We start from the raw sequence: 15,775 nt of genomic DNA, 5'->3' as shown, positions 1-15,775 counted from the left end.
TGGCAGGGGCTGATGGGAATTGTAGTCCATAACATCTGGAGTGCCAAAGGTTCGCCACCACTGCCATAGAGTCTGCATAGAAAGACTCGCAACTTATTTGGTATTCTCCATTCAAATGCTAACCATGGCTGGCCATGCCTAGCTTCTAAGATTTGACAAGATTCGGCTAGTCTGGGCTATCCAGGTCAGGGCCTTGGATTTTCTACATGCCTACAATTCCACTATGGTGGAACTCCATGCACGCATTTTAACAGCTCTTAGATGCACAGCCTTTAGACTCTAGGAATGGAAAGACTCCCTATAGTAACACCACCACATTGCATATATACTGCATGGTGGATATATGGACTTGGAACTGGGTCTCTCTGGGCCTATTTTATTTTATTTTATTGGGCTTCCTATCCTGCCCTTTCCCAGTCACGGCTGGTTTCAGGGCAACTAACACACAATAATAATACGAAGTACAAAATTCCATATAAAATATAGCGGGCAGACATAAAACATTTAAAACCACATCAGCTGTCATATTAATTCTAAAAGATGGCAACACCATTTCATTACTTCAGATGCCATTTCTGGCCCCAAATCAGCGTAAAATTACTTTCCTCCTCCCACCCATCATAAGCTCGTCCAGTCATAGAGGAGAGGGAGGAAGAGGGGCCGATCATTAGGCCAGCAAGATGGGAATTAACCGTAGCTGCTTCAGCCAAAGGCCTGGTGGCAGAGGTGGGATCCAGCAGGTTCTCACCCGTTCCTGAGAGTGGGTTACTAATTATTTGTGTGTGCCGAGAGGGGGTTACTAATTGGGTCTGCTTTTCCGTTAGAAATTCCATTCGGTCCAAAAATCATAAAGTCCTGTTGTTTCCTATGTGGCTGGTTAGCGAAGGTAGAAAACGGGATAATTCTCCCTGTTGGGCTGTTGTAAAAACATGTTTTAGTAATATGGTAAAGTTCCTTGTTTAAGGAAAGTATCCTTCTTTTGATTTCTAGAAACAAAATTAAGTATTTGAAAGAATTAAGTATTTGACAGACAGTCAATTAGAGGAGAAGCAGTTGTTCCTGTTGGCAGTACACGATAGGACTTGCTATAATAAGTTTAAATTATGGACAGAAAGATACCAGCTGGAAATTAGGAACTTTTTTTTACAGTAAGAGTTTTTTACAGTAACAGAGAAATTATTAATGCCCCGCCCCCGGAATGTCCGGCCATGCCCCCGTCGTGCCCCGCCCTGCCCCATTGGCGCTGCGCCACAGTTTGAATCCCACCACCATGGGAACCTGTTACTAAAAATTTTGGATCCCACCACTGCCTGGTGGCCAGACATCTTGAGCCAGGAACTACCAGAAGGTTAGCACTGGAAGAATGAAGCGCCCTCTGGGGGCAATATGGGGAGATGCGGTTCCACCAGGTACAACATTCCTCTAGTCCAGGGGTAGGGAACCTGCGGCTCTCCAGATGTTCAGGAACTACAATTCCCATCAGCCCCTACCAGAATGGCCAATTGGCCATGCTGACAAAGGCTGATGGGAATTGTAGTTCCTGAACATCTGGAGAGCCGCAGGTTCCCTACCCCTGCTCTAGTCACAAACCTCACCACCACACTGGCTGTTCAGAGGCACTCTCACCACAAATGAAGAAAAAGCCACATTATATACAGAATTCCAGAAATTCACATTCTGGAGTTCAGCACAAGTTTCTGATACACATTCAACAGATTGGAACTAAGCACTATAACAAATACACATATACACAGAACAAGGCCGGAAACCTTTTACTTCCTCTTAGGACTCGTGGGGCAGGTTTTTTGGGGGGAGGGGAGCTGCCCAGGGGCCATGCTTAATGCCCTCCACTATGCTTGGAATGGCAGCAGACATCTCTACCCAGCACATACCACTTATCTCCACTGCGGTGGTGGGGGGTGTACTTGATGCGGTAAGCTACAGGGTCCATCTTTCCATCTTCCATCACCAGCTTCATGCGCAGCGTGGCCTCGCCCTCCGCAAACTTCCCTTTGCGCATGTCCTGCACGGACAAAAGACAAAGTCGGAATCAGTCCCGGTGAAAACTGGGGGTTGCCTGAAAATCTTCCCAAAAAACTTAATGAGCTATGTGGGAACTTATTAACAGCTGCAAGGGTGATAGTTGCAATCCATTGGAAAGCTGGAAGAGATCTTAACACAGAACTCTGGGAAGAAAAAGTTAGAGAGAATATGATGCAGTGTCCAAATTAACAAATCTTGTAAACAGACGGTCAAAACAAGAGTTCGATGAGAAACGGGAACTGTATTTCTTATTTGAGGCTGACTCGATTATGCAAGAATAACAACAATAGTAAGAATAATAATTTGTTATTGACGAAGATGTAAGTAACTGCTTACTAGATACTTACTGCTGTTTTGGAATTAATGGTTAGAAGTGAACGAATTTTAAAACTATGTATGTTTTCTCTCTGAAAGATATTAGAGTTGTAATTTTAAGCTCCAATGTGTTAGAGCTAATATAGATATAGTTTATGGGGGTGGAGGTGGCCACGTTTGCAGCTTCTGCAACCATTTCTTCACCGGTAAAAGTGGCTACAGACACAAGTATACATATTCTGTGCAGCACAAGAGGGGGAGAAAAAAGGTCCCAAATTCATACCTACAGAAACCAAGTTCAGCAGTCATAATAAATTATATTTCATTTATTCAGCACCATGCAATCCTGTATTTTCAGGTTCTGATACTTCAAAGATTTGGGTGTTTTGGGCCAAGAACACAAGACAGTAGCCCTGAAGTGGGGAAGTACGCAAGGCAATCATGGATGTCTCCCGGAAGCCAACCCTGCGTAGTTTTCTCAACCCTTCATCAATTAGGATGTTGTGGGTTTTCTGGGTTGTATGGCCATGTTCCAGTACTATTTTCTCCTGACGTTTCGCCTGCATCTGTGGCTGCCAGCCACAGTTGCAGGTGAAACAATTGGAGAAAATACTTCTGGAACACGGTCATGCAACCCAGAAAAACCACAACATCCTGGTGATTCCGGCCGTGGAAGCCTTCCACAATACCTTCATCAATTCTTGTAAATAGAACCATGGCGGCTAGAAACATGATGTTTTGAAAGAGCAAAAACTAAGAAGCCAAGGACACTAAAATTCCACCTGTGGAGATGGATCAGAATGTCTATAAATTTGTATTTGATTAAGGAATATGGAAGTTGCATGAACCAAAGATGCTAAGAATCAAAATGGTGCTTCTGTATAAGTGACCAGCAGAAGCCTGCATTTTACAAGCTTGTAAGTGAGTATGCAGGCAAGCAAAGATAACATCTTTAAGATCTTGTCACTAAAGGCCAACGTGACAGCAGACATATGCATTTTATAACTTTGTTTTCAGAACTAGCTAATGAATGTGATTAGTTAAATAGGAAAAAGTGTTTTTCTATATAGTTAAATGAACACAGAAATGATAATGAGAGATTCACATGTATTAGTATTTCACTATAATTGTGTTGGAATCAATAATTGTATGATCTTTTAAAAGTTTAAAATCATGTTTTAAATCATTTCAAACTGGGGAATTGAAGGGAAGTTTTATGATCCAGAAGAATGTATGTAGATTCAAACCTGCATACCCTTAAGGATATATCTCTCTCTGAAGGAGCAAACTTAGAAAACTTAGAAAACAGGTTTTTCTTGGAAACAGAGGTTAGTTTTATTGCAGCCCTTTGCATATGGGCAGAGAGGGCCACGAGCTAACAGCATGCAGCGTTTGAATAACAGAAGGAATGTAACACGTAGAATAGAGGCTGTCTAGATTTGACAACGAGACAGAACTATCCAATGGGATTTTAAGGTTCATGCTTATAGCACGTGAAAGGGGTATGGATTATAATACGTGGTTATGGGGATGAACTGTATGATGTCTGTATTTTTGTGTCTATAAAATTGGTCCTTTTGTATGAAGTGGGTGTGCCTCTTACTTAAGGGGACACCCTGGTCAGATACTTATGCTGTCCAGTAAACTTACCTTCTGTAATGTTCTATATTCTGCTAAGTAAAAACTGTCTGTTTGTTTCTGATGTCAGATGTCTTTTGCTTTTATTTCTAACCTATCTTTCTCAAAACAGCTGAGCAGGCCGGACTTGAGTTCTGGCCTCACACACCCTTATAGGCATAAGGAGATGTACAGTTCTGACTATGAGGAGGAAACACAGGAATTTGGAATCTGAAGTCCCATATGCTCCATTTCCCACTGGAACCACCCGAGATTGCTGCCATGCACATGTCGTACCTCAAAAAGCAGAAGCGACTCCTCTACTGGCCTGTCCCGCCACGGAGAAGGGGGTGGGTTACGTCCTTTGATTTCTTCCACCTTCTGGTGGCACACATAAGCATGACCCCTGGGCAGGGAAAGGAGATGCCAGTCAAATTCAAAAGGTTGTGCTGCTAGCCACAGGGGAACACAAACTTTGCAATGGATAAACGTGTCCATAATCTCTCCCAAACACTGCACATGTTTAGCATAGGAGATACCCTAAGAATCTGCAAAATGAAAAAGACTGGGGACTGTTCCCACATTTTCAGTATAACTCCTCACCTTCGGATGAGATCCACACCCCAGGCGTACAACTGGTCGAAGTTGTCCGAGGCATGCGTCACTGCGTAGGGGGTGTATCCTGCGGGAAACAATTCCAGAACCTGAGAGGAGGCGCCCAGCCCACTTCCACCTTGGATCAGTCCCCATTACAGCATGCAGTCCCATGATTAGCAACAAGGATGATTGAAGGATTGGAGCACCTTCCCTATGAGGAGAGGCTGCAGCGTTTGGGACTCTTTAGTTTGGAGAGGAAACGTCTGAGGGGGGATATGATTGAAGTCTATAAAATTATGCATGGGGTAGAAAATGTTGACAGAGAGAAATTTCTCTCTCTTTCTCACAATACTAGAACCAGGGGGCATTCATTGAAAATGCTGGGGGGAAGAATTAGGACTAATAAAAGGAAACACTTCTTCATACAATGTGTGATTGGTGTTTGGAATATGCTGCCACAGGAGGTGGTGATGGCCACTAACCTGGATAGCTCTAAAAAGGGCTTGGACAGATTTATGGAGGAGAAGTCAATCTCTGGCTACCAATCTTGATCCTCTTTGATCTGAGATTGCAAATGCCTTAGCAGACCAGGTGCTCAGGAGCAGCAGCAGCAGCAGGCCATTGCTTTCACATCCTGCATGTGAGCTCCCAAAGGCACCTGGTCTGTGAGTAGCAGAGTGCTGGACTAGATGGACTCTGGTCTGATCCAGCTGGCTTGTTCTTATGTTCTTATGATTATGGTAATGGCAACAACTCCCCCCCCCCCCCGATTCCCCTGAACAAGCTGCTGCTGCTATCACCACTGAAGGACTTATATTGCACACAAGCCATTACAACATATGGCAGGCCCCATTTTGACCTTCTCCTTTCACACCGAGTAGCGCAACAGGCCAACCCTGTGCAGCAGACAGAAAAGGTGCTGCCCCTTTGCCCTCCCCCAGTTTTGGTGCAGCCAACATTTCAGCCCACCCGCATCTCTGCTTTCTGACTACTAAATGTGCATACCTAGCCACTCCACTATGTCTCGGATGGCTGTAAAATACTTCTCCTCTTCCTTTTCAGGGTTTGTGTCGTCATAGCGCAGGAAGCAGATCCCATCATTGGCCTGGGGGGAGGGAGTGGGGAAATTAAGAAGCGCAGTTATCTCACCTGCCAGCTCTAGAGTGGGCTGTAACAGCCAATCGCCTATCTCAATATGTCTTTAACATCTACCAACCAGAAGCCAGTCATTTTACTCATAACAGGTATTAGCATTAGATGATAAAGGGACTTAACTTTTGCCAAGTCTGATCACTGGAACTTTTAAAACAGAGGTTGCAGACTCCCTAAAGACGAGCAACCTTGATTCTACTATAACCCACCCATAATGATCAAGGCAGGTCCAAGGAACTGGCTGGTCACATTAACTGCAATCCCAAGGCCTGACAGGGCGTTCCTTGTTTCTGTATCGTTATGGAAACCTGCTGTACAGCTGGTCACCTGACAACTGTTCTTGCCCCGCTGTCAAATCCAACGAGCATCTGAACATACAGCAGGACGGCAGGGGGAGTGGGAAGGAAACCCCGACCCCGACTCTCACCTTGGCAAAGCCAAAGTTGAAATTGATGGCTTTTGCGTGACCGATGTGCAGGATGCCGTTCGGTTCTGGTGGGAAGCGTGTGCGCACCTGGGGGAACATATTTCAGTCATGTTTGTCAAGGTACTCTGGAATACAACCTTACAAAAATAAAACGATGGCACTTCAAATGAAATCCCACCCAAACACCAGTGGAAAGTTTCCCCTAGCGCAGTGGTCTTCCACTCTGTAGACACAGCACCCACTTTGAATCTCCTTGAGGCAGGACAGGACCTCGTGAATGGGAAGCATGGAACAGGAAATCATATGACAGGAAGAGGGGAAACCAGGGAAGTTACTTGGCCTCACTGATGTTAAGGTAAGGATCTGCATTGGTAAAAAAAGAGAATTGGGAACAAGGAAAACAATTCAAGCATTTGAAGTTGAAGAACAAGCTGAGGATTGCAACTGTGGAGAACTCTTCTCCACACTGTGGTGCTGCCTTCTCACAATGTCTTCTCATGGACAGACAAGAGGCCCCGCACCTTTGCTATCTTCACATCAACACCACCAGTAGTGGTAACAGGTCTACAAGGGTTCTGTGACCTACTGGTTGAAGATGACTGATCAGGAGGATTGAAACCACATACAAAAATGGAGGGGAAGGGAGGAAGGTCCCTGCTCCATAGTCTTCAGTCGTAGCAACTGCTAGAGTTTAGTGTGTGTCCTCCATAAAACCAAGCTGGGGCACTTTCCTTACTCCAGACATCGCCTTCTTCCCCAAATACCCCACACAGAATTGAGGGAAGCAGGGAAAGGCAGCAAGAAAGAGAGCGCATTTGCTTCTCTGTGAGGCTGGGGAAGCCTGCAGACCCCTTTCCGTAAGGCTGTGCTTCCTCTCCCTCTCTTTCTGACCATTAACATATCAGGATTCTCCCTGGCTGAGCTCCGAGTGCTCACGCTCATCCCAAGAGCCCAGCCCTAGAAAATGCAGAATGCCCAATTCCTTCCACCGAGCAATTACAGTCTCCATTCTTCTTCTCCTTCTCCCAAAACCAAACATCCCTCCCAGTGGGACGATGGTTAAATTTCTCAGGAGAGAACCAACAACTATGGCAGGCACCTCTCGTGCTAGAAATTCCGCATGGTTCACCTCCTAGGGACCATGGACAAAGAAGTCAGTGCTAAGAAGAGCCATCCGATCATCACAATGATGGGTTGGAGGAGATGGCTCTTCCTGAAAGCGCTGCACGGACTAACCATCGCTATCTCCAGACGATTGGCGTCAGGTGCCTCCTCGCACTGGAAAGATGTTGGCCGATGAAAAGTGTAATCCCATACGAATTTACTCCAGTTGAAGTGCAAGGAAATAATGGGATTAGAGTAGATAGGGATAGGGTTGAGCTGTACCCTTGCACAGATGACTTGTCTGCTCACTGGCTGACTGAAGGGGGGGAGAGAGTGGCTTCACATGACTGCTGGTTGGTCTGTATGGTATAAACCATACAGGAGTGTCTACATGTACATCCCCTGCCCATCCCTGGGATCAGCAACACTCCTCTCCAAATGTTGAAGGTGACACATGAAGCCACCTTCTACTGAGTCAGACTATTGGTCCATCAAAGTCAGTATTGTCTGCTCAGACTGGCAGCCGCTCTCCAGGGTCTCAGGCAGAGGACCGTCCCCTGCTGCCCGGTCCTTTTGGAAATCCTCGGGTGCACCTGTACAGGACTCGCAAGTCTCGCATCTGGAGAACATTATTATATTCTTGCAAGTATATAGACTCCTCGGTTCGATACCAGCTGGTGCCACAGATCTCCTCTCTCCTCTGGACAAGGCAACCGATCTCATGAAAGCTGTCCTAGGTGGGCAACCAGGATCACGGAACCTGAGGAAGTCATCCCCACAGTTGCGAAACGTCTCCTAGCAAAGAAGGAAGGAAAGCCTCCACCCCCAGCGCACTCACCTGTCCGCCTGTGATCTCCAAATGCCGCTTCAGCAGGCTCATGGTGTTGGGCGTGACAACGTAACCTTCTGTCTTGTAGTTCTCACCTGAAGAGGGAAGGAACACAGCATACAGCAATGGGATATGGCTTAACAGATATTATTTTATTTAGTCTATGAGATTTCTGCCCCGCCCATTCCCAATCAGAGTCGGTCTCAGGACAGCTTACAGAGATTTAAAACATAATATTACGGTAAAACGCTACCATAGGTTAATACTCTATTAAAACCTAAGCTAAAAAAAAAGCCATCGACGGCAGAGCACAATCCACAATATCATACAATAATCTATTATATTTATTTATTTCCCCTTTTTGGCAAATCTCCTCAGCAGTTTTTCCACATATTACTATCCAAGACAGGGAAGAGCCAACGAACGAGGAAAAAGCTTTAACTATACCAGGGGTAGGGAACCTTTAACACTCAAAGAGCCATTTGAACCCGTTTTCCATGGGAAAAGAAAACACTTGGAGCCACAAATAATTTTTGACATTTAAGATAAAGATAACACTATATATATAGGGGTTTTTTTTACCTTTTACTCCACTCATTCTGAGAAGCGCATGGATGCGCCCGCCCTGCTGCCTGCAGGGTGGGCAAGGATGAAGCCGGCGGCTCAACCTTGCCGGCTGCCGGGAAAGCGCCCGCCCCGCTCCAATGGGGCAGGCGAGAGGGGAAGTCTGCGGCGCGGCCCAGCCGACCGTGGGCAGTTGGTGCGCCCGCCCTGCGGCCTGCAGGGCAGGCAAGGATGGGGCCGGCGGTTCGGCTCGTGGAGCCACAGTGCAAGGGCAGAAGAGCCGTATGCGGCTCTCGAGCCGCAGGTTCCCTACCCCTGAACTATACTATGAGCTTTCCTAATTAAAAATCTGAGTTGGATTTACTGGGAAGTTTTTATTTAATGTATTTACTTCTATTACACTTCTATGCCACCCTTTCCTTCACGGACTTAGAGTGGCTTCCAACACATTTCAATTACATTTAAAACCAATTAAAACTATAGTAAAACCAGTCATCGAATAACATCTAGTCCACATTTTACTACAAGGTAAAAACTCCTGAGCGCAAGAGCTTATGGGGTAGCTTACCTGGCTTATGGAATTTGAGTAGCTTCGGGCCCTTGAGCTGTTCCCATGAGATTTTTGTCTCCTGGGTACACTTCACCTGCAAAAGAAGAAGGTTAGGGAATTAAGGCACCCCACCTGGGCTGGAAGCCACAGTTTTGAAGGTCAGACCTCCCACAGCATCCTCGTTCCTGTAATTTTATTGGATTCCCCAGTATCCTAAGTGGCCGGACCCCAAAAGCTGGACTCTGCAATAGTCTCCCCTTCTCCATTTTATCCTCAAACAACTCTTCTGTGAGGTGGATAGGTTAGGCTGAGGAGTGTGACTAGGCAAGGGTCACCCAGTCAGCTTCCAAATGTCGAAAAGTGAGGATTTCCTTCAAAGCACGCTTCTCCTAGGATCAGTGGTTCTCAACCTTCCTAATGCTACTCCTCATGCATACAGTTCCTCCTGTTGTGGTGACCCCCAACCCTAACATTTATCCATTTTACAGATGGAGAACACTGATGCAGAGAGTCTTAGGTGACCCCTGTGAAAGGGTTGTTTGACCCCCAAAGGGGTCCCGACCCACAGGTTGAGAACCACTGTGCTAGATCCTAGTCCAGTGGTGGCGAACCTTTGGCACTCCAGATGTTATGGACTACAATTCCCATCAGCCCCTGCCAGCATGGCCAATTGGTGGAAATTGTAGTCCATAACTGTAAGGAATTCCATAGAAGCAGAAATAAAAGGCTCTTTGGTGAAAAAAGACCGTTTATTCAGACATCTTAGAAAGCTCAAGTACACGCAGTGGCAGGAATGACACTTCCCGCCAGAAGCACAGGTTATAACTCTAGTCATCCCATCCCCCTCCCTGCTTCCCATGGGAACGGAGACCTCATCTCCCGCGCAGAGATAAAGTCTCTGCCGATGAAGCTGGCCCATCGCCCGGGCTGTGGAATGTACTCAAGGTTAGGCGGCTGCCCTTACCATCAACACCATTGAAACCTTTACACTCTGCCTCCCTTAAAGAAGACCCCTCCCCCCCAGGTTTATGCGGAAAGGCGCGGTGGAAAGCAGAAATAAGGGTGGGGGCGTCAATATTTTCGGAATAAACCCATTGATTATACCCAGAGGAATATCCCACCCAAGAGACTAAATATTGCAAGCGTTTGCAATTAAAGCGAGAGTCCAGGATGGCGTCAATTTCGTAGTGCTTGTGGCCATCAATAATAGTTGGTGGGGGTCTCTCCGGCGGGTCGTGCCAGGCATCGGAAGCGGGAGCCTCCTTGAGTAAACTGGAATGGAAGACAGGATGAATGTTACTAAGAGAGTTAGGCAAATCCAATCGGGCAGTGACATCATTAATCACTTTAGTAATCTGAAAAGGTCCCACGAATCTTTTGCCTAGTTTGGAAAATTTATGCACGTCTCTGAGATTTTTGGTAGACAAATACACCCAAGCGCCCACACGCAGAGGAAAATCCGAGCGGTGCTTATCCGCTTGCAGCTTTTGGGAGTCCTTAGCCTGTTGTAAGGCGGTCTGGACCGATTTCCATCCCTCGGCTAGGGATGAAATCCATTGTTGAAACTCTGGAGGATCCAAAGCTGTCGCGGGTAGTTGCGGCAACGGCGGGAACGAGCGACCAGACACAATTTCAAAGGGGGTTTTCTTTGTACTGCTATGAACCGCATTGTTATAGGCGTACTCCGCAAACGGAATGAGCTCGCACCAATTGTCTTGGTGGTAGTTGGTGTAACAACGTAAATACTGCTCTAGGGTTCTGTTCGTTCTCTCCGACTCACCGTCACTTTGAACGTGGTAGGGGGCGGCGACCGCCGGGGCGGCCCCCAACAACCCCAAAAACGCCTTCCAGAACTTTGAAATGAATTGGGGGCCGCGGTCGGAGACCACCTTAACGGGGGCGGAGTGTAGACGGTAAACATGTTGAATGAACAGCCGTGCTAACTTAGGAGCGGAGGGGATGGAAGCACATGGAATAAAATGGGCTTGTTTAGAAAATAAGTCCACCACCACCCACAAGACCGTGTTGCCATGACTTTCGGGCAAATCTGTAATAAAATCCATGGAGATGACTTCCCAAGGGCGGGAGGCCACCGGGAGAGGTTTCAACAGCCCATGGGGCTTTCCCGGAATGGTTTTGGCTTCTGCACAAACAGAGCAGCCTTTAATATACGCCTCAATGTCCTTGCGCATTGCGCGCCACCAGAACTGACGGCGGGCCAAATGCAGAGTTTTCAGAAAGCCAAAATGTCCAGCCGAGCGGGCATCGTGGCAGGCTTCAAGAACCTGCTTGCGGAGGGGGGGAGGCACGTACCAACACTCCCCCCTCCGCCAAACTCCATTCTCCAAACGCAATTGGGAGTCACTTTCCTCCGCTGGAGGCTCGTGCAGCCCCGCCTCCTCGAGTTCCCGCAGGAAAGGAGAGACGAGACTAGGAATGGGCGGTGAAGGAGGAGTGGACGTTTGAGATCGGGTGACAGCCAGTCCTAACTGGGAGGGGGAGAGAACAGTGCGTGGAATGTCTCGTAAGGCAGCTCCACCCCCCTCCCCGGGTAGGCGCGAGAGCGCGTCAGCCAGTTTATTGGTTTTCCCGGGGAAAAAATGGACTGTGAAAGAGAAACGAGAAAAGAAATCGGCCCAACGGAGTTGTTTTGCGGACATCTTGAGGGGGGTGGAAAGAGCGGCCAGGTTTTTGTGATCCGACCAAACCTGGAAGGGGTGTTTAGCCCCCTCCAGCCAGTGGCGCCAAGTGGAGAGTGCTACTTTGATGGCTGCAGTCTCTTTATCCCCCACAGTCCAGTTGAGTTCAGCACCGGAGAATTTCTTTGATAAATAAGCACACGGAACCAGCCTACCATCTTTATTTTTCTGCAACAGGGCTGCCCCAAGCGCTTTGTCCGAGGCATCCACGTGAACCACAAACGGGAGATCTGGGTCAGGGTGCTTTAGGATAGGTTCGGTGGTAAAAGCAGACTTTAAGAGCTGAAAGGCTGTTTGACATTCTTCAGACCAGGAAAGGGGGGCCCCGGGCTTGGCGGACAGTGGATCTTTACCCTTAGTGCGTAAGAGGTCTGTGAGAGGGAGAGTCAGCTCAGCGAATTGGGGTATAAAGTCACGATAGAAATTAGCAAAACCCAGAAAAGATTGGAGTTCTTTGCGGTTGGTGGGGGCAGGCCATTGGAGGACCGCGTCAATTTTAGCAGGATCCATTTTTAAGCCCTCGGGCGAGATCCGGTAACCCAAATAGTCAATGGAGGTCTGGTGGAAACAGCATTTGGAGAGTTTGGCAAAGAGAGAGTTGTTGAGCAAGCGTTTCAATACTTCCCGAACCAATGCTTCATGCTCTTCTATGGTTTGTGAATAAATTAAAACGTCATCTAAGTATACCACAACTCCCTTGTACAATAAATCATGGAGAACTTCGTTGATGAGGGCCATAAAAGCCCCGGGGGCCCCACTTAACCCGAATGGCATTATTAAGTATTCAAACTGTCCAAACTTTGTGTTAAACGCAGTCAAGTGTTCATAGCCTTCAGCAATTCTGACCCTGTAGTAAGCTTCTCTCAAGTCTAATTTAGTAAAGATGCGCCCTTTGCCCAGTGCATCTAAAAGGTCCTTGATCAAAGGCAAAGGATATTTATTGGACAGGGAGACTGCATTGAGACCTCGATAATCTGTGCAAAGCCGTAAAGACCCATCTTTCTTTTTTACAAACAAAACAGGAGCAGCGTGTGTGTGTTTGGTAGCCCGCCGTATGAACCCGCGAGCGAGGTTCTTGTCCAAGAAGGCACGAAGTTCCTTCTCCTCATTGGGACTCATACGGTAGATTCTACCTTTGGGCAGTTGCGCCCCTGGCTGTATAACGATTTTGCAGTCAGTGTCTCTATGGGGTGGCAACTGATCGCATTCTTGCTCCTGAAAAACTCTGGCTAGATCTTGGTACGCCGGTGGGATGCCAATAGAATCGGGAGCAATCGCTGATGAAGCCAGGGAGGGGTGTGTGTCAGGAGAAGTTGAGTTTTCCCCCCAATTCATGTGTTCACCGCAGGGAGGGTCAGTGAATTCTAAGATCCGTTCTTTCCAAATGAACTTTGGTTCATGTAACAATAACCATGGCATGCCCAAAACTATGGAGTGTTTGGCCACTGGCGCCAAAATAAAACTAATTTTCTCCCAATGGTCGGCGCAACGGAGGAGAACCGGTTGTGTTTTGAACTGGGCCGGTCCTTCGTTCCCGAGGGGGCTGCCGTCCATTTGGGTGAATGGTATGGGCTTAGCCAGGGGAATTTGGTCCAGACCTAGCTCCTCTGCCACCTGGGGCCGCATTAAGCAATGGGAGCAGCCAGAATCCACAAGGGCCGAGGCTATAATGCGAGTATGTTTAGCGGGGTTGGCCAGAAACGCTTGGACAGTAATGGGAGCGCTGCCTTCACTCACCGCGTCAGGAGTCGGACCCATATCCATGGGGGCTGAAGAAAGGCAAACAGCTGCTTCCCCCTCCTCTAGGTCGCCTTCGATGACCGCCTTAGAAGAGCCCGTCGGAGGCGGCCCCGACTTGCGTGGTGGCTTGGCAGATGGGGTGCGCGTGGCTGGAGCGGTTGGTTTTTGTTTCTTCGGACAGTTGGCGGCTAGATGACCTGGTCCTCCGCAGTAAAGGCACAATCCCAGTCGGCGACGGCGCTCAGAGGTGGTCTCGGTGGGGGCGGCTGGGCTTGCCTTGGTGGACACAGTGGCAGGCTTCGGGCGTGGGCGGCCTCCGGCACGAGCGTATTCCAAGCGAGACGCCACCTGGGATCCCAACTGGATCCAATCAGCAACAGTGCGAGGAACCCGAATTAAAAACACCGTTTCACGCAGCTTGCCGTCAACAGCATCTGAGAAGTATTCGCATTTCATGCGTTCAGGCCACTCAGGAGGGAGTCGAGCAGCCGCCGCACGAAATTCACGGGCAAATTCTGCAAACGGACGGTTGCCTTGCTGGATAGTTTTGATGGTGCGGATAGCCTCATTTTCGGCGCCCGGATCTTGGAAGCGCGCTCTTAAGGCTGGAGGAATGCGGGCACCGTGCGAGAGTCTTCATCTTGCAAATCCAAAAGGGTCACAAACCAGTCGGCTGCTGCCCCATCCAGGACTGAGCCGATGTCCCGTATTTTTTCGCGCTCAGACCGGTATAAATCATCATAGTCCTCCATGTGGGCATCGAGTTGCAAAATGAAGTAGGGAAGCTTGGAAGCGGTCCCATCAAAACGGGCAGGTATCGGGGGCCTATAGTAACCCCTTTCCACGGCTCTTGGCGCCGGCAGGGGCGGCGGTTGCACGGGTTGAGCAGGTTGGGCGGGCAGCGGTTGCACAGGGGGGGCCGGAATCGGGGGCGGTATCAATACCGGTGCCGCTGGCGTTTGGGTGGCAGGACCCAGCCACGTTGCCCCTCTGGCGCCGGCAGTATCAGTAACAGCATAGACTCCAACTTGGGGCTTCCTGGTCTGCTGCCTCCTCAGTTCCCTCTCCAACGCAGCCAGCTCTCTCTCCTTGCGGGTCAATGCATCCTGGTGCGCATGCAGGGCTGCTTTTTCTCGTTCCAATTTAGCCAGTTCGTCCCGTTTAATAGCTGCAGTAAGCTCACTTTGCGTGCGCAAGGCCTGAACGCTTTCGCGTTGCCGCTGTAAATCCAGTCTGGAGTGTTCCAGGACCTTATCATGGACTGACAGGTTCTGCGCATATTGTCGTTGGAGCGCATCTTTGGCACGGTCCAACTCGAGTTGGACTTCTTTGCGTTGCTGTTCCCGGTCCCTTTGCAGGTTTTCGCGCTCTTGCTGCAACTGTGCCCGTTCCTCCTCCCATAGCTGGCGTTCACGGGTCCATGCTTCTTGGGCATCTCGCAGTCGGCCCACTTCCTCATCCCAGTTCTCTTTCGATGGGAGAGGGAACAGATCCGGCTGGGAGTGCAGGCTTTCTTCGGACTCTTCGTCGTCTGGAAGCGAGACATCGGAGACACCGTAGCCACCGGTGGCTCCCTGGGGTGCAGCCGCTGACCCGGGATCAGGGGGGTCCGATCGGAAGGCGGTACGGACACCCCTCCCAATCCCAGGTTTAGTCCCAGTGTCCTTCGGACGGGCCCCAGTGCTGTGCCACGGTGGTTCTTTGGGAGCATCACCAAAATACGAGTCCAGGAATCGTTCAATGGACTCCTGGGTTGCCGCATGAAAGGTGGTCAGGCCCGTCTCCTCCATGACAGGTTGCATCTGAGGTTTGTAATCCATACGAAAACGGGTAGAGATCCGATCCACAGGCGCTCGATCCATAGACAGCGCCCCACCCCCCCCACAAAGGAAGACTCGTGCTGATACGAGGACGGGAAAGAGTCACCAGCGAGGCCCGTTCTCCCGCCGGTTCCTCCAGGTCCAGAAGGGAAAGGTCGGAGCCCTCTTTGGGGGCTACCGCACCTTCCGCAGTAATATTCAACCTCTCCATGCCGAGACACCAGAGGTCCACTGCACTAGGGATATAGATGAATTAGGATTCCTGCCACAATGTAAGGAATTCCATAGAAGCAGAAATAAAAGGCTCTTTGGTGAAAA

At 48.8% G+C, this 15,775-nt stretch overlaps 1 protein-coding gene across 1 annotated transcript in view; it reads right to left on the bottom strand.

The window, feature by feature from the left end:
* QARS1 (glutaminyl-tRNA synthetase 1) overlaps positions 1-15,775 on the bottom strand; it is a 28,494-nt gene that overhangs the window by 11,761 nt on the left and 958 nt on the right. Inside the window, exons 2-8 of the mRNA XM_048487486.1 lie at positions 9,217-9,292; positions 8,094-8,179; positions 6,152-6,238; positions 5,578-5,677; positions 4,579-4,657; positions 4,273-4,381; positions 1,882-2,023 (exon numbers count right to left, since the gene is read on the bottom strand). Coding sequence (XP_048343443.1) covers positions 1,882-2,023; positions 4,273-4,381; positions 4,579-4,657; positions 5,578-5,677; positions 6,152-6,238; positions 8,094-8,179; positions 9,217-9,292 — 679 coding nt within the window. The remainder of the gene's footprint in view (positions 1-1,881; positions 2,024-4,272; positions 4,382-4,578; positions 4,658-5,577; positions 5,678-6,151; positions 6,239-8,093; positions 8,180-9,216; positions 9,293-15,775) is intronic.

Source organism: Sphaerodactylus townsendi, linkage group LG03 (assembly GCF_021028975.2).
Source record: "Sphaerodactylus townsendi isolate TG3544 linkage group LG03, MPM_Stown_v2.3, whole genome shotgun sequence".
Classification (NCBI taxonomy): Eukaryota; Metazoa; Chordata; class Lepidosauria; order Squamata; family Sphaerodactylidae; genus Sphaerodactylus; species Sphaerodactylus townsendi.
This window is presented reverse-complemented; position numbering and strand designations above follow the sequence as displayed.